Here is a 26598-nt window from a genome sequence, read left to right on the forward strand (position 1 = left end):
CATGCCATTCTTGCCCTGAAAGGTGGCCCGACGTTCAAACGACCAAGACATCGTTAGGATGGTTCGAATGTGAGGAGGAGGGAAATTACCGATATCAGTCAAAGAAGTGTGAGCATTAATGATATATATATATATATATATATATATATATATATATATATATATATATATATATATGTATGTATGTATGTATGTATATGGTAGAGAGGTCTTATCTCTTATTCTTTTAAGAAATGCAATCGTTTTCGAGAATAGTTATCGAAAAATATAATCACACCGATATATTTGAATTCCTTTTTACATTCTTATATGGAACATACTCAAATATTGTGGGAACTGACTATTCCAATTAATATACGTCAGAATGATATATCCTTTGTTTGCATTATCCTAGCAGCTGCTCTCTCTCTCCCTCTCTCTCTCTCTCTCTCTCTCTCTCTCTCTCGCTCTCTCTCTCTCTCGAGTTCAAGAATAAGTTAGATAAGGTCACAAGAACTAAATGCTTATGTATCCAATATTTCATGTTAATTGGATGTACCCAAGGATCAACAAGACCGCTAACTACTTTGCAAGCTGGTGTTGGAGTTGTATTTCGTTTGGGTGAAGATCCCATGTTCCAACAAAGATGTTCAGTGACCACCTAAAAACAATCTTCGAACGATATATGCCCGTTTTCATTGCGAGTTGAAATCATTGATATCAAAGGTTATCAATAGGGGTAATACCACCATCATCATCACTTCATAAATGTTAATATGCAAACCTCGTCAAGCCATATATTAAGATCACCCAATTGCCACCTCTCCAGCATCATCTTTAACCCCCACATCGTTATATCCTTCTACCCCCATCCCCACATGTTTGAGGTTTAAATGTCTCACAGTTATGATAAGATCCTTCTGGTGGAAGTTGTTTAGTAAATGAAAAACAAAATAATAAGATGACAATATGTCATACAGTTTGCTTTCCAGGTGTTTACAACTATTTCAAAATAATAAATAACGAAGTAAATATGCAAAAGACTCATTGAACAGATATCGAGAGTAATGGATTTCTTGAAGAGCTTACCTATAAGGTGTTGGGCATCTGGTCATGAAACGACAAATAAAATCGTAACAATACGAAGAGTCAATGCGAAGGAAATATTTCCTTTTGCCTTGGGGAGGGTGAAGCCAGACTCGGACCTTTGAGCATTGAACAATCGTCACCACGGAAGGAGGTTCGCTTGGAATTGGGCGACTTGCCCCGATAATATGATTGATTAATCGATTGATTGATTAGAAGATTTCTGTCCTCTTGACATCTAGGGTTATTGAAGCCGAATCAGATAATTTGAGTAAACAATGAGTTGATAGTATAATCTTTTATACCCTACATCCTATATACCACAACATCATTATAATAATTCACCAATGAACACTTTCATTGCATGTCATTTCACATATTTTATTTTCACCAATCACTTCTGAAACAATATAAATTATGTTAACTGATTATGCATTTTAAATATCCAACCTTAGACTAAGATAATTGATATAGCAAATAATACTATTTTCAATGAGAGGGCCGGAGCCATGTAGCCCGTGACAAAAGCTGACCCCAACCTCACCGAACTACGTGGCTCATGATCGAAATCAAAGGAAAACACTGAAATCAACAACTAATCCCTTAAACCTCAATACCTTCCAAATTTTGAACAACGACCACTTATTAATGATTGGCGACCCAATAGGTGCTATTTGAAGCAGATACATTATTAGCGCCTAAATATAATGCGTAGAGTGTATGTATGTGGAGAGAGAGAGCCTTACCTTACCTTATTGCCTTATTTTTTGTTTAGGTTCCCCCAGGTCCCTCAGTGTGAGCCACCTCGTATATCCACCAGAGAGTTGCTAATGCATCTTCCGGTGTATTTTGCATCTTCCAGTCTTGGATGGTCTGGGATGCATCTTAGGTATTTATCGAGCTTATTCTTAAACACATCTACGCTCACTCCTAATATGTTTTTTAGATGAGCTGGCAGCACATTAAATAGTCGCTGCATTATCGATGCTGGTGCGTAGTGGATTAATGTCCTGTGCGCCTTTCTTAGTTTACCTGGAATATTTTTTGGCATTATTAATCTACCTCGGCTTGCTCTTTCTGATATTTTAAGCTCCATGGTGTTTTCAGTAATTCCTTCTATTTGCTTCCATGCTTGTATTATCATGTAGCGTTCTCTTCTCCTTTCTAGACTGTATAGTTTTAAAAATTGCAGTCTTTCCCAGTAGTCAAGTTCCTTAACTTCTTCTATTCTAGCAGTATAGGACCTTTGTACACTCTCTATTTGCACAATATCCTTTTGGTAGTGTGGGTACCATATCACATTGCAGTACTCGAGTGTACTACGCACATAAGTTTTGTAAAGCATAATCATGTGTTCAGCTTTTCTTGTTTTAAAGTGTCTGAATAACATTCCCATTTTTGCTTTACATTTAGCCAACAGTGTTGCTATTTGGTCGTTGCATAACATATTCCTATTTAACATTACACCAAGGTCTTTAATTGCTTCCTTGTTTGTGATTGTCTCATTATTAGGTCCCTTGTATGCATACACTATTCCTTCTTTGTTTCCATAATTTATTGATTCGAATTTATCGGAGTTAAATACCATCCTATTTATCTCCGCCCATTCATATATTTTGTTTAGATCTCTTTGTAGTGAGTTCCTATCCCCATCACAAGTAATTTCTCTACTTATTCTTGTGTCATCGGCGAAACTTCTCACTACGGAGTTTTCAACATCACAGTCTATGTCTGAGATCATAATAACAAACAGCAGTGCAGCTAATACCGTACCTTGTGGCACACCAGATATTACCTGGGCTTCATCAGATTTCTCGTCATTTGCAACCACTATCTGTTTTCTGTTTTGCAGGAATTCTTTTACCCTTTTTCCTATCTTTCCCACAATATTATGCTTTCTCATTTTTTTCTCCAATATGTTATGTTCTACCTTGTCAAAGGCTTTTGCAAAATCGAGATAGATCACATCTGTGTCTTTTTCATTTATCATATTTTTGTATATGTTTTCATAGTGTGCTATCAGTTGGGTCTGTGTACTTTTTCCAGGCACGAAACCGTGTTGACCCATATTAAACAAATTATTTTTAACCAAATGGTTCATTATTTTCTTTTTTATTACCCTCTCATACACTTTCATAATATGTGATGTTAGACTAACAGGTCTATAATTGCTTGCCTCTAGTCTTGATCCACTTTTGAAGATAGGGGTTATATAAGCTAATTTATGTTTAACATATATCTCGCTCATATCTACACTTTGTCTTAGCAGTAGTGCAAGCGGCTTCGCGATAGTGTTTGCAGTTTTTTTTTTAACAAAATTGCTGGAACTCCATCTGGTCCGGCTGCCGATCCATTTTTAATTTCGTTTATAGCATTGACAATATCTGTTTCATTAATATCTATATCCGTTAGATATTCAACATTTTCTTCTCTCATTTCTGTTTCATTATTCTCATTCGCAATTCTATTTTTCTGCTAATATGTTGCATATTTCCTTTTTTTTTTTTCATTCGTTAGCCGTCCTTCAATTCTTAGAGGGCCTATTTCTACTCTCCCTTTATTCATATTTTTTGCATAGGAGTAAAGTACTTTGGGGTTTCTTTTTATATTTTGAAGTGTCCTTTCTTCTAAGTCCCTTTTTTCATTTTCTTTCGACTGTATACTCTTTTGTTCTGCATTTTCTATCTTACATTTTATTTCCCTCATTTTCCACACAATTTTTTCTTTTGCAAGATTTTTCTTCCACTTTCTAATTTTCTGAAATAAGATCCTTCTGTCTCTTGGTATGCACGTCTTTTGTTTATTGTTTTTTTTGGTACATATTTTTCAACAATTTTCTCCAGTATTTTGTACAGTATGTCCGTATTTACCTGTATATTATCACTTACAAATACATTTTTCCATTTTTTATTCAGTTCTTCATTTATTTCTGACCATTTTATATTCTTACTGTAAAAATTATATTTTCAATATCCTTCCCAAAGTTTTGTGCTTTTATTAATTCTGCGATCACTTGCTTTGGAATGGACTATCAATTCTATGACATTGTGGTCTGAAATTCCCGTGTTATACACTATTATTTCTTTAACATAATTCACCTCATTCACAAATACTAGATCTAGGACATTTTCCTTTCTTGTTGGAATGTGGTTTATTTGTTGCATATTATGTTCTAATAGCATATCTTGAAGCTTTTCAAATTGCCTCTTATCTTCTGCGCTACTATTACTCTCTTTTTTATATGCATACATACAACCACTTTCTTCTATCTGTTCTTTCCAATCCACGAAAGGAAAGTTAAAATCTCCGGATAGGAGTATATTCCAGTCTTTATGGTTTCTACATATATCATCTATTTTTTCTATTATTATGTGAAACTCCTTAGTGTTTGGGGGTCTGTAAACTACAATATTCACTAGTTTTTCAAACTAGTGAGAGAGAGAGAGAGAGAGAGAGAGAGAGAGAGAGAGAGAGAGAGAGAGAGAGAGAGAGAGAGAGAGAGAGAGAGAGAGAGAGAGGGGGGTGGGGATGCTTAGGAAATTGCAAACGAAGGATATTTCTGTGTTATAAATATTAATATGAATAGTCGGTTCCAATATTATCCAAGAAAATTTTATTTAGAAATAACATGGGAAAATTCAAATAAAAAGTTATGATAAAATATCTTGATGAATTAGTTTCGAAATGATATTAGATTACATTTCCTAAAAGAATAAAAAAAAGTTCTCTCTCTTTTCATATATATTTCATTCATCATCGCATTTCTTTGAGTGATATCGGTAATTTCCCTGCTCCTCACATTCGAACCCTCCTAACGATGTCTCGGTTGTTTGACGTCGGCCACCTTTCAGGGCAAGAAGAGCATGATCTCTCCAAGTCAGGTCTGGCCAGGCGACACCGGTTTTTTTGATGGGTGTATATGGTGCCACTCAACAACAGAGTAATGGACTACCAACCTCCCATATATTAAGAATAACTCCATCCTGCTTAGGCTGCCATGGACCTCTGGGATTTTATTCTGATTCTCGAATACAAGTCTCATTACATTGCCCTTGCTCATCTTTAGTCCTAGAAAAGTCGGTGGTTTTGCTGTTAGCCCAAAACATCTCAGATATTCCAAGAGCCCGTTTTCTGTCTCCACTGTTTCATCAACCTGAATATCATTCAGTGTATGAGTTGATACCAGACATCACTTTTCAACTCTTCCCCAGGATTGTCTTAAGGACCACTGCCATGATACGTTCTGCTGATTTCCGTCCAACTCTCAACGTCCTTGGACAATAAATCTTACTCTTGTACTTTACTAGCTTATATTTCCACAGCTTTTTGGAAATATGATGGGAGTAGCCCCATTATCTGTCTCCACACACATCTGTGGCATTGTCACCACATAATTATTCAACTTCTGTAAGTCCAGTACCGGGTGCCATTTACCTTTTGCTGCCTTCATAACTGTCATCCAGTATGCCATTAGCAATCAATCCATCAAATACCCTTGAAATTATTCTTTTATACCTCCTTCCAATGAATGTTCATAATCAGCTCACTTTGCTCATCAGGATCAGATGTTCCCCATCTTTCTAAAAGTACTCAACCGTTCAATACTTACAGTCAAACTGAACGTGGGAGTACATGTCCTCGATTGCAAAAGGGATAGGTTCCTCTCCATGGCTTGTTGGCTGAACACCACTATCTGCTCCCTTGTGCTCTACATTCATCACGCACAGTCTTTTTAAACCCCTCTCTATCCTAGCCTTCATTAATATGCTCAGTTACCCTTTATTCTAGTGCTGCCTTTGACTGTGTTAATAATGAGGCCCTTGTTTTAAAACTCAAACAGTTGGGAGTGGGTGGGTAGTTTCTTGGCATCATTATTAAATTTTCAAATAATAGATCGCAGAGTAGTTGTTGATGAGCACCAAGGTGAGTATAGGAATGTGATATCTGGTGTTCCTCAGGGTAGTACTCTTGGTCCTTTACTTTTCATGCTATATACACATGACATGTGGTTTGGCCTAGAAAACAAGCTTGTTGCATATGCAGATGATGCTACACTCTTTATCTATTAGTACATGGCCTGGGCACTTCCTCCAGAGTTAAGTGGTATGAAACTTGTCACATACTCGATCATTTTGAAGCCTATCTACCAACTTGGCCTTGGTTAACCAGGCTATCAGATCCCCCTCTCCACTATACGGTCTCATCACATTCCCACCAAATTTGATTTTTCAGAGTATGGTATAAGCCTAGATAGCTTTGGGGATTGCTAACAAATTGTGTTGGCTTAACTGCCTATAGCCACTCTACTTGCAGCAAGCACTGACTGCAAAGATAAACTAGGTGTCTTACCTCCTCAGTTCCACTGCGTATGGTCGACGATCATAAGGGCAATGTAGGACTCCCAAACTTGACCCAAATCCAGTCGGTCTAAATCACTAAGTTAACTGCAAAAATTGCATTTAAAGATGTGAAAATTGACTCTCATCCAATCATACTTACAAAAGCAGGGGATATGCTCTTCTAGCAAAAATAAACACCGTACCTCTTGTTAAAGTCAGAGTTCCATTCATGCTAAATCATGAGTTCATTTCTACTTTTGGTAGTAATTGAGCACTTCTAATTTTCATGTTAGAATACGCCCTTACTTATAAGTCTAAGCGCACTTCTTTTTAAAAATCATTTGTACTCCTACTTTTATAAAATCTAAGCGGGTTCAAAATTGAAGAATTATGAGTATTCTCTTACTCGAAAAATAGGAGTGCATATTCACATGCAAAAGTAAGAGTGCCAATTTATTTGAGAAGGTTAAAACAGTTTCGAAGCTAGTGTATTCTGGCTGTACGTGCATATGTACCCTGATTTTAATTTTTATTTCTCAATAGTTTTTGTTTGTTTTAAAAGAATTAAACATACATTTCCTCCTAATAAACAATTGTCTTATGTAAGATACATATCCCATTTTCAAACTTTCTTGTTTAAGATCTTTCCTGTTTTATCACTTCCTTTTTTATAATTGTGTACCCGAGCCGTCACACACACACACACACACACACCCACCCCTTCCCACCCTAACCTTGTCCTTAGTACAACCTGTTGGTTCGGCAATTTTTGGGAGAGTGGTTTCCGAGCGCACATCTCAGGGTACCCCCTCTCACATGGATATGACTACTCTCCCACCCCTGAGCGTGGTTTTATATGTATATATATAATATATATATATATATATATATATATATATATATATATATATATATACTGTGTGTATATGAATATATATATATATATATATATATATATATATATATATATATATATATTCATATACACACAGTATATATATATATATATATATATATATATATATATATATATATATATATATATATATATGGGGGAGATTCTGCCTTTATGCTCAAGACAGACAGGGTTTTACAATACACATATATATTGGGATTTATTATTGTTGAGATAAAGCTAGCCTTATTATTCTTGCCAGGCTGTGGCTTACAGAGCACTCAATAAGTTTGGATATCTGAAGCCTATATATTTTGTTGGGGTCGTATCCCCTGGCGACTGGTCTTGCTACTTCACACCTTGGTGTTCAATCTGCTATTGTATCGTATTTATAGTGTTTACATTATCTAATAAACGACTAATCAGTTCCTTATACAGCGCTTTGAATTCATCACTCAATGCAGAGAGACCGACCATCCGTTGACCTTTCGTCTGGCAATTCAGTTATTGCGCTTCGTGTAATGTTAAATATTATGATTGAGGCTGTCTTTATACAAAGATATGGGACAGAATAATATCTTATATTTAAGAAAACAAGGCAAATGACACAAAGTAGTTCATTGCAAGAATTATGTCACTTTATTTAACAAAAATCTGTATTCATATATCTCCTATATACAAAAATATACATAATTAAATAAACAAAAAAAGTTTAAATCACGGGTATCGAAGGTACATAGGATATGAAGGAAGGACATGAAGAAAATTGAAAAGAATGAAAAAAAAAAATGTCTCCAACAGGCAGAGAGAAAAGTCACATTAGCAGCCGATGTGTTGTTGGCGTCCTACCGTTGACGGTGAAGATCAACACTTTGGCGTTGTCAAAAAAGTCCAAAATTAGAAAAAAAGGGAGATTCTGCCACTGTGGGGGACTCGGTTACTTCAAACATTATGAGTCTTACCAATGTATGCTTTTTAAGCCTTTCCAAAATAAGAATTACTGTCGATGCATTTTGTTATAAAGGTCTTCAACGAATTTCCTAGGCTGTAAAAATTCGGTTTGACAGGACATTTCAGGTAGTCACTCTTCATTTGATGTTCTTTGGCAATTGTTTAAAATTTGGTAGTTAAAGGAAATAATTTTGAAAAGTGCATAGTTACCAACCATCTAAAACAACTTGAAAACTATAAATCATCACCAATTAAATTCCTGGTATGTCACAAAGCTGTTGAAACTAACGACAGGAAATTGCTGGTAACTAATTGACCGAGTTTTGCAAAGGAAATCACCAGTAAACTTGATAGCTTTGCCAATGGAAAAGCGAAGCTAAAACTATTACAATTGGCACTTTTAATAAGATTACCTGACACTTATCTAAGCATCCGATAAAAAAGGGGTCTGAATTTCATGAAGCACTAAACAACATGGCATAGCCTAAGTTAACCTTTTAAAAAGGAAATTACTGCTATAATACGAATGGCAATATTTAGCATGTGACTGACAATTACCGCATTTTCGTAGTTTTGACACAATTCTCGATGTCCACCAGTGACAAAGAAGGCTCCATTAACCTTACAGTATGCTAAAAAGACAATAAACACAAATACATAAGGTACAGTCCCAGCGTCATAGTGTGAGAGAACATCCGTAGGTTCGACAAGAGTAGATACGAATCGGGAATACAATAGAATACAACGTGTAACCTAAGAATATCAAAATGAGACACTATTCTCAAATAACAATCGATACATAATTTCACGTCATGCAAATAATGGAATGTTCATTTCGTGAGACAATGTTCAAAGTAAACTTCTAAACTCTTACCAGCACAGCTCAAGCTGGAATAATATAGTATAAACTAAAGGGTATAAGTGTGTGTATATACAGTATACTGTATATATATATTATACGAAGAGTACTAGGCAGCCCGTCGAAGCATGATAAGTGGTATTAAGTGACTCCTTAAAAGTCGAGCTACATATATATGCTGTATATAAATGGGGTAGGTAGGCGTTGGGAGCCTGTGAACGTACAGTGTATGTCAAATACTGGAATCATTCGAAGTTCTTTTGAAGTGTAGGTGTGGTTATTATGAATGATCAACCTCCCGAAATACTAATGCATGTATACATATACATTCATACATACGTATGTACTGTATATACATACTGTATACATATATATGCATGTACATACATACTGTATATGAAGAGATTAGTTTTCAGCCTACTTTTGGTGTGCAATTTGGTTTGTGTGTGATCGGGAAGATATATGTCTCACTCACATGTAAATATATCCTGAATGAAATACCCGAAAAGACCCATTTTCTGCCAAGTCTTTCAGTTATAATACTCAACAAGAATAGAAAAAAAAAGAAATTATCTTAGTACTGACAAGGTTTTCCTATTCAACACAGCAAATGGAACAGCTGTGCAGCAGCTTTCTCACGTCTCTACATCCTAACAGTACAGCAGTTTGAAATATCTATGAAAATAGTTTCTAAAAAGGGCAGCTAGGATTGCATCTGAAGTAGAGAAACTCAACAAGAAAGAGACTATGCTTGCTTTATCAAGGAAAGAAGAAAAATAGCTTAAGCAACTAAGACAAAACAATAATAATTAAGTACGCTAACTTTATACTATACTCTGACTAGCACGGTAATGTCAACAACAAAACAACAAAAATATATAAATGCAATTTCATCATATTATCCGTTAGACTCAAAACAAAATATTAACCATGAGATTAACATATGCATTTTGGACTTCTCGAGACGCTGGTTTAAGGATGTTTCCCCAAAAATATCCAATTTAAAGTTTCTGATTAAAGCAAAAACCTATGAAGGGTTTACTGCATTACTTCTGAGTTAATGAAGATTGGCTTAAATTCAGTTGCGGCTTTATATATTTATATAATTCAGCAAAAAAGGAGAAAGAAATCTACTTTATCATATAGCCTGAGACACTATACATACTGTACATATAGTATAGTGCAGTTCGGTGATTATACTAGAAATATGGCAAAATAAAAGAGTATATATATACATTACAGCTAAAAAATTTGCAAAATAAAATAAAACTGTAAAATAAAATAACATTTCTACGAGTTAACCCAAATACCGATCGGAATGCGCGGCTTTGGGAGTCAATTTATGCCTTCAGCTTTACAAGATCGTCCCACGAGAGGGAAACATTTAATGAGGGTTCTCGTGTTGCCTTCTCTACTTAACATTGGAAAATGGCTAAGTTTCTCTTTTGAAAAAACTTATCCTGGGGCCTTCAAACAGTCTTCGAACTTGATAAAAGACGTCTCGTAAAGCTTGGCCTTCAAGTTGTCAGTAATTCAGGTACTGTAGCGAGTGGCCGAGGAAGCCTTCTGAATTGGCAGGCGAGATCTTGCCAAAATATTGCAGGTCCTTTGCTTTTAGTCTAATCTATTCCAAAGGTTTCCTCACGCCACGCTCTTCAAATGAAAACGAGTTCGCGGCTTCTTTCACCGTCAGCAGCCAATCATTTTAAAACTTAGGACACCAGCACTGAAGTCTGACTCTGCAGGGTAGAATGCAATACTGAATGGCGCGCTAGATGATCACAACAAACGGTTCGTTTGCAGATTTCCAGACATACTCAGTTATCAGATATATCGTATACTGGAGAGCAGAAGGTGGCACATGCACAATAAGAAGGAAGATTCGGCTCTTAGCGATGCTTTCAGTGGAAGAAACTTTTTTCCCCAGGAACTTCGTGTAGCGGAGTGTGCGCTTCACATACAGTATCCACTGTAGGTGCGTATGGAATCCTCAGTGTAGGCCTTTCCTGGAATGACGCCGGGGTCCTTGTGGTGTTTGGGACAGTGGTGGGCGTGAGGGCACTGGCAAAGAGTGTTGGTGTTGACATCCTCAAACTGGGGTCGCTTTTTCACCGTAAAGAGCCGACAAGGTTCCTTGCGTTGGCATCTCAGTCTCTGTAAAAGAAGAATGTTCGTTAGATATGATTTCTCTCTCTCTCTCTCTCTCTCTCTCTCTCTCTCTCTCTCTCTCTCTCTCTCTCTCTCTCTCTCTCTTTCTCTTAGAAGTGGGCCTCTGCGGGGTAATACCCTACCCTGTATAACATTTCAAATATTGACCTAATCCACTTAAAGCAGTTCCAGTAATGATCTAATCCACTTAGAAGAGGCTCTTGACGAGGCAATACCCCACCCTGTAAGTGTAAAGCGTTTAAGATATCGACCTAATCCACTTAAAACAGTTCCAATAAAGACCTAATCCACTTAGAAGATGCTCTTGACGAGGCAATACCCCATCCTGTAAGTGTAAAGCGTTTAAAATATTGACCTAATCCACTTAGAAGAGGTCCTAGACGAGGTAATACTCAACCCCGTCAAACAGACATCATCTGCTTGTCTATTTTCCCTAAATCCATACTCTCAGCTACCCATAAAGGGGAGGTGTCAACGACCTATTGCCCCACCCTGCAAGAATATTCAACTGGCATTCTATAGAGACAACGTATACTCACACTCTGAGGCGAGCAAGCGAAGCTATATTGAAAGCCAATGCCCTGGTCTGTCTGGTATGCCTGGCGCTTGATGATGTATGCCACGGAATTCTTGGGGCATACGCAGTGCATGATCTGCTGCGTGGCGTTGTTGGGGTACGTGATGAAGGTCCAGGTCACGTCGCGGAAGTACCGGCATTTCGGGAGTTTCTTGGTGGATTCGCAGATCTGTGGGGAGAAAGAAATGGACTGCATTGTAATGGGTGCGTGTGAGTATCCACTTTTAGTCTATATATATATATATATATATATATATATATATATATATATATATATATATATATATATATATATATATATATATATATATATATATATATATATATATATATATATATTTATATACATATGTATATATATAAATATATATAAGTATATATACTGTATAAATATATATAAGTATATATATGAATATATATAAATAGATATATATATATATATATATATATAAATAGATATATATATATATATATATATATATATATATATATATACATATATATATACAAACATATATACAGTATATACAGTACGCATAAGAATCACTGGAACACGAAATATTAAAAAAAGATAAATATACTAGGAAAAAGAAAAGAATGCAGGCATGTAAGTCCTGACCTGTTTCGTCTTATATTTTCAAGATATCTTAGAAAACATGTAAAATGAAACTAGTCAGGAATTACAAAGTTCTAATGATTCCAAAAGGTTTTCAAACCTACACACACACACACACACACACACACACACACACACACACACACACACACACACATATATATATATATATATATATATATATATATATATATATATATATGTATATATATATATATATATATATATATGTATATATATATATATATATGTGTGTGTGTGTGTGTGTGTGTGTGTGTATGTTTGAACTCAAAAGTAAGTCGTGTATACATACCTTGAAGTGTCTGTTCTTGTCTGTGATGGTGTGGCCGTCCGAAGGTACTAACGTAGAACTGCAGGTTTCGCTTCCAGGGCATCGACACTGACGCTCGATTCTCGGAGTATCATAGGTGTCAATTTTATTGCAAACTGACCAGGGTGAACATACGGGCAGTTCTTCTTCCGTCTTCTGCGAGAAGATAAAAGTTTGAAATATAAATAACAACTTTATTTAGGGGAATGTTTGGCGATGAGGCAGATTGCGAGTATGGAAATGATGAAAATTCTTGTGTTTAAATTAGAGAGGATTATTATTTAAGTTTACCATTTGTGTGTGTTGAAATGGTTACAAATATGCATGTATTTTCGCCATCCATTGATGTTAGAAGAATTGATATGCCTTGTAACACTAGCTTTTAACAAATTACGTTGATAACAACAACGATAAAGGAACTTCTTGCTATTTAACATAAGCTTAACATACCAATGGTTATTATCATTAATGTCGCCATTAGCCTAATTATAAACATAAAACGAATAATAAGAAGAAAACGAAGATGGAAGAGAAGGAAAAGAACAGATGAAACTGACACAATTTCGCCTTTCAAAGAATTGCCCCAGGCCCGGACGTTCTTAAGGGGGCGTGGAATAATGGGGCTAAGGGTGGATGCTGGTTCTTTTCGTTCGTAATGGGGAAGGGGGGGGGGGACCCCACGACAAAGGGGGAACGGGATCTGATCTGTAATAGGCGAGAGATGCTATGATGGACTAAGGGTGAAGCCGAGTTATTAAGACGCCGTGACTAACATGGGAAACCTGTGCAAAAAGGTGATGTACATATCCATATGTGGTTTTATGCGAAGCCAAATGAACATTAGGGTGTATTTTTATAGTCATAACGCATCTTTGAACTTCCTGCCTTCGTCTTACATTTTGGGGGCGGATACGGTTCCTGGTGAAAGTCTCGAAATCAAAGAGGGAAATAAACTGTCAATGCCTGGTGAGATTCGAACCCCTGGGTATGGTGGAAAGAAAGGGGTAACGGTTTGGCAAAGATACTCCTTGCTTCAGCAACATTGATAATAAGTCTTTTGCTAAAGGGTGATATACTCAGGATCAGATAATTTATTTTGCATAACCATGCTAGGTTTAAAATGTTGTTAGATTAACAAAAGGGTTTATAAATGAATGACGATTTTATTTGACTCTTGTCATGATTTTGTTTAATATATGAAAATAAGTCTGAAATATGACTATGCTTTTGGTTTGTAAATGCCTAAAGAGTTTTAAATTACGCCATATAAAGATGACAAATTCTGACAGGTGGAGAGGATATATTTAAAAAACGGCCACAGTGTATGTTTTATGAATTAAAAAAAAAGAAGAGATACTTAAACTTCACATAGACAGAATGCCCAAAGAGAGCTTTAAAAATAGAAATACGAGAGAAAGAAAGATGAAATTGAGAAGACTATTGAAACTGAAAAAATCAAACTTTGGTACAAATGTCCAAATTAGCAGTTTTAAATTGGGAGAAAAATCGAAATTACGATAGTAGCTGAAATTGTGAGAAAATCGAGGGTCTACCTGACCGAGAAATATATATATATATATATATATATATATATATATATTTATATATACGTGATTTTCAGTCGGAAATTTAACGATTAATCGTACCCCCATTAAAAATATTTTGTCTGTCTTGCGTGCATTTTTAATTAGTAGAAAATCGAAATTCCTAATTAACTTTACGAGTATGTATAGTGGCTAGAGGAAATATACACAATGTTGATCATACAACTAAAAGATACTCCGTCACACATCATCTCCTAGGATGTAAAAAGTGGGGCGGGGGTTGGGGGCGGTGCTTGCAACCTCACCCTTAAGGATTTACTGAGAAACGAGAAGACTAATGTCTTCTGGCGCTACCTCCTTAAATGGAAAAGAGGTGTACGGTATATATATATATATATATGTATATATATATATATATACGTATATATACGTATATATATATGTATATATATATATATATATATACGTATATATACGTATATATATATATATATATACGTATATATACGTATATATATATATATATATGCAGTACATTTATTCATATATGTATGTATATAAACACATATACAAACACACACATATATATATATATAAATATATATATATATATATATATGTATATATATATATATATATATATGCAGTAAATTTATTTGTATATGTATGTATATATACACATACACACACATATATATATATATATATATACTTATATATATGCAGTACATTTATTTATATATATGTATATATATGAACACATACATACACACAAATATATATATATATATATATATATAAATACATTATATATATATATATATATATGTATGTGTGTGTAGGGAGAACAGAAATACATTAGATGTCTCATAAATACAACCCATTTTCAAAGAAAGCATAAATTACAACCTGATTAGTTTCATAAACAAGTTTCTTTAGTGGGAATTACAATTCGAGCCAGCCACAGTTGCGTTTTAGAGGTAAGAATTGTATTCACGTACACAGGCAGCTTTTTTTAGATTTTATTTTCAGAACTTTTACTTATTAAATAACGATAATGTCTTCAAGGGATTGTTTATTATTTGAACAAGATTAAATTTAATTATGAATAATAATAATGATAACAATAAATTTCATCAGGATCCAAATTATTATTATTTGATCCCTTTTAGCTGAGTTGGTTGATCATGTACGAATTTAACAACAACAACAACAATAATAATAATAATGGTAACAACAATAATAATAATAATAATAATAATAATAATAATAATAATAATAATAATAATCGAAATCACTACGGTAATTTAGAAGTTTTAATCCAGCTGTGACCAAGTTGTGGAATGATCTTCCTAAGCGGTTAGTTGAATCGGTAGAACTTCAAAAGTTCAAACTTGCAGCAAATGTTTGTATGTTGAACAGGCTGACATGTCTTTTTATAGTTTATATATGAAATATCTGTTTTGATGTTGTTACTGTTTTTAAAATATTTTATCAATTGTTAATTATTTCTCATATCATTTATTTATTTCATTATTTCCTTTCCTTACTGGGCTCTTATTCCCTGTTGGAGCCCTTGGCCTTATAACATCTTGCTTTTCCAACTAGGGTTGTAGCTTAGCTAATAATAATAATAATAATAATAATAATAATAATAATAAAAACGACTGAATGTCTCCCGAGACTTAAACGAAAAAAACCGAAAATGACTTCTGCGACCGCGTTCGAATCAGGAGGTTCAGAAGTTGGAATGTCAATTCGAGAAACACGACTCTATCTATCTCTCCTTCCCTTCCCACCCTGCTCCTCACCCCTCACCCTCACCTCATTTGATATTAATCTTGACAGAGACCCGCCGTAATCTGCGGACGCCACACTTAACCGCATTTCCCGAACGCGGAGAAAAACCGCAGGCCTAAAAATAACCTCTCTGAACTCACTCGTTCCTCAGTTATGACGAACATCGATGACAGTCGAGAACGTAATGGCTAATGTTGGGAAAGATTACGAACACGAGAAAAAAAAAAACACACAGACACACACACACACACAATGGCTTTCCGGAACAGGCTATGAATATCTTAGCAATAGCCAGGCACCAGCAGTGTCATTTCGAAAGAAAAACATCATGTATAACATTTGACAACAAATAATAACAGCATCAATAACAATAAAAATGACAGCAGAACAAGAGCAGCAGGCATCCTGGCTACGTAACTTCATTATTTTCTTCTTTCTGAGAAGGATTCTTCCAACCCTTATTTTCCCATTAAAATAGTTGATTTCCTCTCATTTGGTGGGGGTGGGGGAGAGGTGTCATGACCCCCCCACCCTTTAATGACCTCCATGACCCCCCACAACCCTCTATCCGCCCTCCTTTCACACGCATGCGCATAACACTAGACCTATTCTGCTGCGACGACCAGTCTCTTTGAGCGAATGATCTGGAAATATCAGATGATTTTCATTTGCAAAAGTCTGGTGTAGATTAACGGTTGGATGTACGCTATAAAATTATAGAAGAAAATGAATTAATTTAATCATATTCTCTCTCTCTCTCTCTCTCTCTCTCTCTCTCTCTCTCTCTCTCAATAGTATTTTATATTACCTGGAAAATTACCCTTTAGGTAGCAAGAAAAATAAATAGGGTGATATGGGTGTTTGGATATATGTCAGATGTTCTTACAAGATTAAATAAGATAAAAGATAATAAATCTAAAACAAATGTAGTTTTAAAGAGTATTCCGTTTTAAGGAATGAAAATCTGCTTCAGGAATAAAACACACTCGCAGAGAAAACCCTGCCAATAACTCCAACGTACTTTACTCCCATTTTTGGCTTAGTCTCTTCGAAGCATTAAGGCATTTCCGATATTACCAAAGTCTCGTCCTCCCATCCAATTTTCTAATTAATATAAGATGATGCAGATGCAGGATGTAAGTTTCTTTCCGCCTCCTTAACACTCACATGGTTTGGCATCTACTTCTTTCTTTCTGTTGCACAGCTTTGGTATTTTCTCCTTGCTCCTGGTTTTCATATCTCTTATAACCTGTTTTCTTTCAAGAAGCTGGAATTTTGTCGCTTTCTTCTAGATGAAGCTGTTCTTTTTCCCATTATTTCCTTTGTCCCGTCGTCGAGCGATAATGTATGCAGGGACTGTTGAACCAAATCCCTTGTATGGAAGTGAAGTGTGGACGTTGATTTCAAAGAACAGAAAAATAAATTTGAAGTTTTGTGGTCAGGGAAAAGAACTAGGCAGGTAGAGACGGGATTGAAAGGAAGGAAGGGTATGTTGCCAAGTGTTTCCAAAACCTAAAGCCTTATTTTTTTTTTTGTCTGTTAATATAAACGAGTTCGATATATTCCCTTGTCCTTTCCAATCTGTTGTCTTGAATTTTTTTATAGCAATTTTGAGCGCAAGTTCTTCTGTTGATACTTGCAAAAGTTCTTCAAGTAATTTTTTTGTGGCCCCAACTGAAATGATCAACACTTCATTTTTATTTTCGTTTACAAGACGAAAATCACATCTCATGCTGTGACAGCTTTACTTCTTTATTGTTATGAAATGGGGCATGCATTTATGTCTTAAGAATCACTTTTATTTAGATTTGTGTTATACAGATATCCAGGCATAATGTGTAGCTCTATATCTTTCTTTTTCTCTCTTATGAATTCCTAGGATATCAACCTAAAAATTCTCATTATAAATTCTCTAGGATATCTGGAGTCCTTGGAGCTTCTTTTTTTTCCTTTGACATTGCGTCTTACCTGACCTCTCCTCCACTTTCCATCGACTCCAGGAAGACCCCAAGAAGCTTGAAATCCTTCAAGGAAACGAAGAGGTCAAGTTCACGGCCCCTGGGTTATCCGGGTCACAGAAAATGAATGGAGGAATGAATGAATGAAAGGAGGAGGCTTCGAGGTTCTACCTCCCACTAGAGTGGTGGGGGAACGAGGGGTAGGGTTTGTTGTGGTTTGAGGGGTTAGGGGGAGGATGGGGGTGGGAAAGAGCCTGTTGCGGAAAGGCTGAGAAAAGGACGAAGATCAGGGGGAGCCGTTGCAAAGGTATTATCCCGAATCGCAAAGGACAACATGATGACGATAGGGAATATATGCAACGATAAAAACATTGATAAGGGAGGCAATCAAGGATTAATCGATTGAGATGAGATATCTGAGGTATTCTGAATTAGGATGTTTATAACAAGAAAAAAAACATCATTCAGTAAAAAAGATAACGTTGGTCACACACACACGAATAGATCATTAAGAAAACAAACGCATATTGAAGATTAGATTGATCCTAACATGGAGGAACTAAAATAGATACGTGTCTGTCATTTGTTCTATATAATGGTTTCTCGTAGTATAAAAAAAGGCAAATCACCCATTACACTCGCCTGCCTTCGATATACTAAAGATGATGAAACCAAATCCAGGCTTAAAATTTCATGAATTTTATAGTATTGTACTGAATTTTATGCTTATTGCATGTCTTACGTACAAGTTGATTTAGAAGTGTGATGTGAAGAGAATTTCAATTAGGAACATCAGCAAATAATAGGATTGGATTTCAAAAAAATGTGGTGTAAAATTACGTGATGAAATGTGGCTACCTTGTGGTGAAAGGCTAATGAGATTCATTGATTTATTATCATTATTATTATTATTATTGTTATTATTATTATTGTTGTTGTTGTTGTTGTTATAAAAATAAACTATCCATCAAAATGTCTACGCCTGGCAAAAGAAAATCAGAGATAAATATAAGCAAAATAAAAAATAAATAAATAAACTTCCAATACACTAAAGAAAAATGAAGACTATAGAATTTGGAAAAAGACAGTATGACGTCACAGACCAGAAGTATAAGAAATGTAATAATAGAACAATGTAAGGTGTGTGAGAAACAGCAACCATACAAAAGGAAAATTAAAGAGCATAAAATGAATTTGTCTGACTGTCTACTTCGCGAGATTTATTAGAATTCTTTTTAGCCAAAGCATAGCTCTTTTTTGGGGGGGGTTGATGAAAAAAAATATGTAGATGAGAGAGAGAGAGAGAGAGAGAGAGAGAGAGAGAGAGAGAGACGTTACTAATTAAGAAGGTCGCAGCAGGATTTTGACCTTTCAGTACTGAATGAAATGAATTTAAAGAGGAAATACGAGTTTTCTAATACATAATTCAGCTTTCCTGGGATATAATAAAGCTATTAGCGACCTTCATAAAGGAACGGGTGAACAGGAAAGAGTAAGAGAGGAAACAAGATACATTAAAATATAACAGGGTTATAACATCATTTAAAGCCTTTCACAGAGGTACAGAAAATTAAGGGGAAAATCATGTGTAAGGAAAGATTGTCTGTAATGGGAAAAAATTAGAATGTTTTTAAAATGACGGTAATGAAAAAAACTGAATAATGTTTAAAGAATAATAGTGGAAGGAAAAAACATTTATAACCTTTAAAACATTTAAAACGCGCATACAACGATGGTAGTAAAAAAAAAAGGTAATATTTATTTGCAGACGGTGATAATAAATTGTTTTTTAAACTATTTTGTATATGAATAACGTTTTATATTCCGCAAAACTCTTATATAAAACAAAAGGGTAACAAAACACGAACAGTATTCTTAAAAGATTTCATAAGGAGGTTGGCACGAGTTGTAGTTTGATTCTTTCTTTTCTTATGTTTCGTTGTTTGTCTGTCGTTGATGGGGTGTCCCTATTTACATTTAATCTTATTTAAAAACTTTCTGAGGATACTCAAGTACATTTTAGAGTTTCTTTATGAGTATCAATATGTTTATTTACGAGAAAAAAATGCGATATAGAATGTAAACAAACACGAACACGTGAATATGTACATATCATACATATACACATATACATACATTAACATACATATTCATACGTATATTCATATATATGTGTGTGTATACATACATACACACATACATACATACACACATACATCCCTGAAGACAAAAAAAAAAAAAAAAAAAAAAAAAACGCTGAGACCCTGACCACTGTATGTCACTAGACTCACTACAAAATAGGTACCGGGACAACTACGGTACCAACACGACAGATATATAATGATTCAATTTAAGTATTTCCATAAAAGATCAGGACTTGACAAAGACTACGTTGGTGTCGTAAGTGGTCCAAACTGTCAGCAGACAGAAACAAAGAGAAAGGGCTCTAGGCCAACAAAACGTACCCTGCCAGTCAATCTCTGCAAATTGTAAGGTGCGTATGCAGGTACAGTACGGATGGCCAAGACGTAAGTCCGAAAGGAAGAGTCTATAGGACGATTTTAAACACAAAGAAAATATTTATGGAGAATGTAAAGAAGTGCGCAACATTACAGAGAGTTTAACGTAATCCTTAAGTTATTTAAAAAAAGGAAAATTTAAAGAGAATAGAGATATTTGGATGAAGTTTAAAAAAAATTGTGTTTATTATTGCCTGTTAAGAATTGAGGAGGAGAAAAAACAGTAATATTAACGACATAGGGTTTAAAGATTCCCGATCATCTTTTGTCCCCAACTTCAAAAAAAAAAGAAAAAAAAAAGAAAAAATAAATAAATAAAAATAAACCGTAAAAGGATAAACCAAAGATAAACCAAATCCTCCCTTAAGAAAACACATCAAGAATAATTCCCAACCTAAGAAGAACAAAGAACAATAATAAAAACGAAATCCCTCACCGGAAAATATATCAATATATCCCGTAACCAAAAGGACTTGCACGTAATAACCTGTCCTGCGTTTGACATCAGAGCAGGCGTTTCGACATTCCGAGAATTTTATTGACTTCATAAGGAAAGAACAGAAGTAGTTCCGACTGTCAAGGAAACAAGTGAGGTGAGATTCATGCCTGGAAGTTAATATAATATGTTAATCTCAGTATACACCCACGCTTGGCTGCAATCCATACGGTAAATCTTGGAGACGGGGAAGCTGAGAGAGAGAGAGAGAGAGAGAGAGAGAGAAGACGAGGGGATGTGGTTAAATATTTACAGTGCACTTGTTTCCGAATATATATATATATATATATATACTGTATATATATACATATATATACATATATATGTACTGTATATATATATATATATATATGTGTGTGTGTATATATATATATATATATATGAGATGATGAATGGAGAAGTATTGAATTAAAAGCTCAAGATAGAGACGACTGGCGAAATCTAACCGAGGCCCTTTGCGTCAATAGGGGTAGAAGGAGACGATGATGATGATATACATTATATATATATATATATATATATACATATATATATATATATATACGTATATGTATATATATATATATATATATATCATCATCATCATCATCATCATCATCATCATTATCGCCATTATATTTATATATATATATATATATATATTTATATACATATATATATATGTGTATATATATATATACACATATATATGTATATATATATATATATATATATCATCATCTCCATCATCTCCTCCTACGTCTATTGACGCAAAGGGCCTCGGTTAGATTTCGCCAGTCGTCTCTATCTTGAGCTTTTAATTCAAGACTTCCCCATTCATCATCTTCTACTTCACTCCTCATAGTCCTCAGCCATGTAGGCCTGGGTCTTCCAACTCTTTTAGTGCATTGTGGAGCCCAGTTGAATGTTTGATGAACTAATCTCTCTCGGGGAGTGCGAAGAGCATGCCCAAACCATCTCCATTTACCCCTCATCATGATCTCATTCACACATGACACTCGAGTAATCTCTCTTATAGTTTCGTTTCTAATCCTGTCCTGCCATTCAACTCCCAATATCTGTCTGAGGGCTTTGTTTTCAAATTTACTAAATCTATTGGAGATTGTTTCATTGTCATACCATAATTCATCTCACTAAACTGACATATAGTATGTTTTTTATATGTAATTTCAGGTGATTTGATTTCCAAATTTTACTTAACCTAGCCATTGTCTGATTTGCTTTTTTCAATCTTTCACTAAACTCTAATTCTAAAGACCCTGTATTGGAGATCATAGTTCCTAAATACTTAAATGATTCTACCTCAATAATCCTTTTTCCTTTCAATGATATTTCATCTTCCATTGCATACTCCGTTCTCATCATCTCTGCCTTTCTTCTATTCATCTTCAGCCCAACCTCGTGTGACATTTCATGCACACTGGTAAGCATATATATATATATATATATATAAATATATATATACACACACACACACACATATATATATATATATATATACAGTGTATTTATATATGTAAAATTAGGGTGGTTCCAAAGAGAAAAAAATGATAGACATATGAGCAACCATCATACTCAAAGCGTCAATAAAGGATGTGCAGATAATTTATATACACGAACATATAGAATATATATATATATATATATATAGGTAGTAGGTTGGCCAGGGCACCAGCCACCCGTTGAGATACTACCGCTAAAGAGTTGTGGGATCCTTTTACTGGCCAGACAGTACTACATAGGATCCTTCTCTCTGGTTACGGTTCATTTTACCCTTGCCTACACAAACACACCCCGAATAGTCTGGCCTATTCTTTACATATTCTCTTATGTTCACATACACCTGAGATTACCAAACAATTCTTCTTCATCCAAGGGGTTACTACACTGTAATTTTTCAGTGGCCACTTTCCTCTTGGTAAGGGTAGAAGGGACTCTTTAGCTATGGTAAGCAGCTCTTCTAGAAGAAGGACACTCCAAAGTCAAACCACTGTTCTCTCGTCTTGGGTAGTGCCATAGCCTCTGTACCATGGTCTTTCACTGTCTTGGATTAGAGTTCTCTTACTTAAGGGTACACTTAGGCACACTATTTTATTTCTCTTCTTCATGTTTTGTTAAAGTTTTTATAGTTTATATGAGATATTTTATTCTTAAAATATTTTTCCTTGTTTCCTTTCTTCACTGGGCTATTTTCCCTGTTGGACCCCCTGGGCTTATAGCATTCTGCTTTTCCAACTAGGGTTGGAGATTAGCAATTAATAATAATAAAATGATATATATCTATATATGCGTGTGTGTGTGTGTTGGTATAATATTATCATTAGGAAGGGAAACTGCTTGAGTATACGTACGCCAAAATTATACACAATATAAACAAGCAAATGAGGTATACTTTATGACATGATTCGTGAACAATGATCCCAAACCTGCGTCGGTGCGCGACTCTGAATGAATATTCCGCCTGAAAGAGAACATATATTATGTTTATAACAAGGGAGAAATAAATACGAAGCCGACTAACAAACAAGCTACGAGATAAATGCCCTCTTTCGGACCATAAAAACGGGTGGGATTGAAGGTGCCATCTCTCTCTCTCTCTCTCTCTCTCTCTCTCTCTCTCTCTCTGGTTTTGAGTAGCTATGCGGAAGATTGAATACTGAATTGTTAGCATTTTGAAACGTATAACTGCTAAAGAATCACTAGTGATAAATTCGTCTAACTTATGAAATTTAAATATCAGAATTGAATTAAGTAGAAATTAAGAAATTATGATGAATACTGAGGCAGATATAATAATACAGTTGAAAACACACACACACACACACACATATATATATATATAATATATATATATATATGTATATACAGTATATATGTATATATATGGGTATATATATATGTATATATATATATATATATATATGTATATATTAGTTTCTTTTTTAGCTTAAAACAGAGGATTTTATATATACATCAATGAAAAAAAGTTGATGTAAAGAAACCAAAATTATACATCCTAAAATGGTTTGCCATGTTTTACAAACTATTTTTTTTTTCACCTGCCCTCTGAAGACTCGTACATCAAGCAATTGTACAATAGCCCCATCAATAATGTAAAAGAATAAAAGACAAAATTAATATATCTGCTGTTCTTGGAAATTAACATTTCTCCGCCGATACTGGCTCATTCAGCTAAGAATAACTTATAAAATGGAATCTTGTCCCTTTCATTAATTGTTTACTTATATTTTTGTCCAAAAACATTTCTTGTTTTCTCGTTTTCCAGCATTGAAACTCCTTATCCTATAACTGTATTTTTTTATTTGTCCTTTCAATTCTTTTTTTGGATCTTAAAAAAATATTATTCTATTTTACATCAGTTCCCGCTTTCTTTTTTGCATCTGTCCAATCTCTTCTTTTACTTTTTAGTGTAACTGGAGGATTTTCCATTGATGTGGTGAATGGTCTCACAGGCCCCAGCGCTGAGCTATGTGTCCCAAACTCATGAATCCTTAACACCAATTTAGGATTCGCTAGGTAAAATAATATGGCAATATCTTTTTTTAATTTCTTTAGGGCCACTTATGATAGGGATTGGTTTATATATATATATATATATATACAGTATATATATATATATATATATATGTACATGCATACACACACACACACATATATATATATATATATACATATATGTGTATGTGTATTAGTGAATTTTACCTAACTCTAAAGCATAAGGGGATGCCTCAGGCATGTTTTGTTAAATTCACGTGTATGTACCCAAGTTAAGGGCGAAGATTTAAAAAAAAAGAAAATTAAGGAAAATCTGTGACATGAAGAAAGCAATGAAGCAGAAATATGATAATGCACAAAATACCTTATGATGGCTTGGCAAAGGTGTAACGACAGAGAGAGAGAGAGAGAGAGAGAGAGAGAGAGAGAGAGAGGATCTGCGAAGGTCGAGTATTTGGAAGGAGGTGTGACAGTTATGTGGAGCGGCGCCGGCCTGACCCTCTCCCCCCCCCCCTTCTCCTTGCCCCCCCCCCCCCCAAACACCCACCTCCATTTTCCTCCCACTCTCCTGACAACGAGATGTCTTTGAAGGGCTCGAGAAAAGGTGTACAGTATAAAGAAAACAAAACAACAATAAAGAGAATATTAAAGAAAAAGGCAATGAGGTAGATATTAATGAAAGGTTGAAAGGATTAATCCGTGGATTTTAGCAGTGGCAGTTCGAAGCCAAAATAGAAAAATTTATAGAATAATGGCGCCACCGTGGTATACATATCAAGGGTCGTTAAGAATTTTTGCAAGGACGTTAAGTATCGCTGTTTCTTTCTGCACAAACAAGCAATCGACTTTTTATTAAAGTCGGAGCTTTTTTCTGGCAATGATTTTGGAAAGCGAAAATAAAGTGGTGAAGACTAATTAGGAAATCGTAGGTACTTATACATATACATATATATATATATATATATATATTTATATAAATATATATATATATATATATATATTTATATAAATATATATATATATATATATATTTATATATAAATATATATTTATATAGATATATATATAAATATATATATATATATATATATATATTTATATAAATATATATATATATATATATAAATATATATATATATATATATGTATATATATATATATAAATATATATATATATATATATATATATTCTTTTTCACTTGAATCTCTTTTAAACGCAATCCCGTTGTGAATAAGGCCACTGAGGTCAAGGGAACTTCAATGTTATTTTTTGGCGAATATAAAAAAATCCTTTATTTGATATTGAATTTATAAGTGGAATCATTAACTCCAATTAACAGAATTGCTTCATATTTTTTTATTGTGTTTAATTATGGGATGAAAGATTACAAAACAAAATTATTTTACTTGATAAAATTCTAACTGAATGAATAACTGACAGACTAAAAAGAATGCCGAGCTACCAATATTACAATAGTGTTGTTTTTGAAATTAAAAATCTTTAGGGAATGTTTCAACTTCTTTTTTCATAAGACAAGAACTTTTCACGGATTGACTAAATAATTATTTGCCGGCCAAGCGAGTCGAATATTAAATGACTCTTCAGTAATTATATTCATTCTTCAAGAGGACTGTAGCTATGTACCTTATGAATAATCATTGCCTCTTTCATAAGGTGAAATTTCTCTACATCCGTTTTCTGGGGTTACATACATACTACATATACCTGTATATGTGTGTATGTAGGCATATATATTTTATTGGTACACACAACACACATATCAACATCAGCTGTTGCTAGTCAACTGCAGGATAAAGGCCTCGGAAATGTTTTTCAACTCGCCGCTCTATGCGGTCTTTCTATGCCAGTCTGTACCCACAAAATTTCTTAGACCGTCAATCCTTCGCCTTATTTTTTTTCCTCTGCTGCTTTGTGTTCAATCTCTAGGACCCATTCTGTTTT

At 34.5% G+C, this 26598-nt stretch overlaps 1 protein-coding gene across 1 annotated transcript; it reads right to left on the bottom strand.

The window, feature by feature from the left end:
* Positions 1-7932: 7932 nt before the first annotated feature.
* LOC137646696 (protein giant-lens-like) lies at positions 7933-16233 on the bottom strand. Its single transcript, XM_068379803.1, has 4 exons — positions 16171-16233; positions 12785-12994; positions 11818-12024; positions 7933-11263 (listed from the first exon to the last, which is right to left on the bottom strand). The coding sequence occupies exons 1-4, from the start codon at positions 16231-16233 to the stop codon at positions 11063-11065; spliced, it is 681 nt and encodes a 226-aa protein (XP_068235904.1). The 3' UTR covers positions 7933-11062.
* Between the last annotated feature and the right edge of the window lie 10365 nt (positions 16234-26598).

Source organism: Palaemon carinicauda, chromosome 9 (genome assembly GCF_036898095.1).
Source record: "Palaemon carinicauda isolate YSFRI2023 chromosome 9, ASM3689809v2, whole genome shotgun sequence".
Classification (NCBI taxonomy): Eukaryota; Metazoa; Arthropoda; class Malacostraca; order Decapoda; family Palaemonidae; genus Palaemon; species Palaemon carinicauda.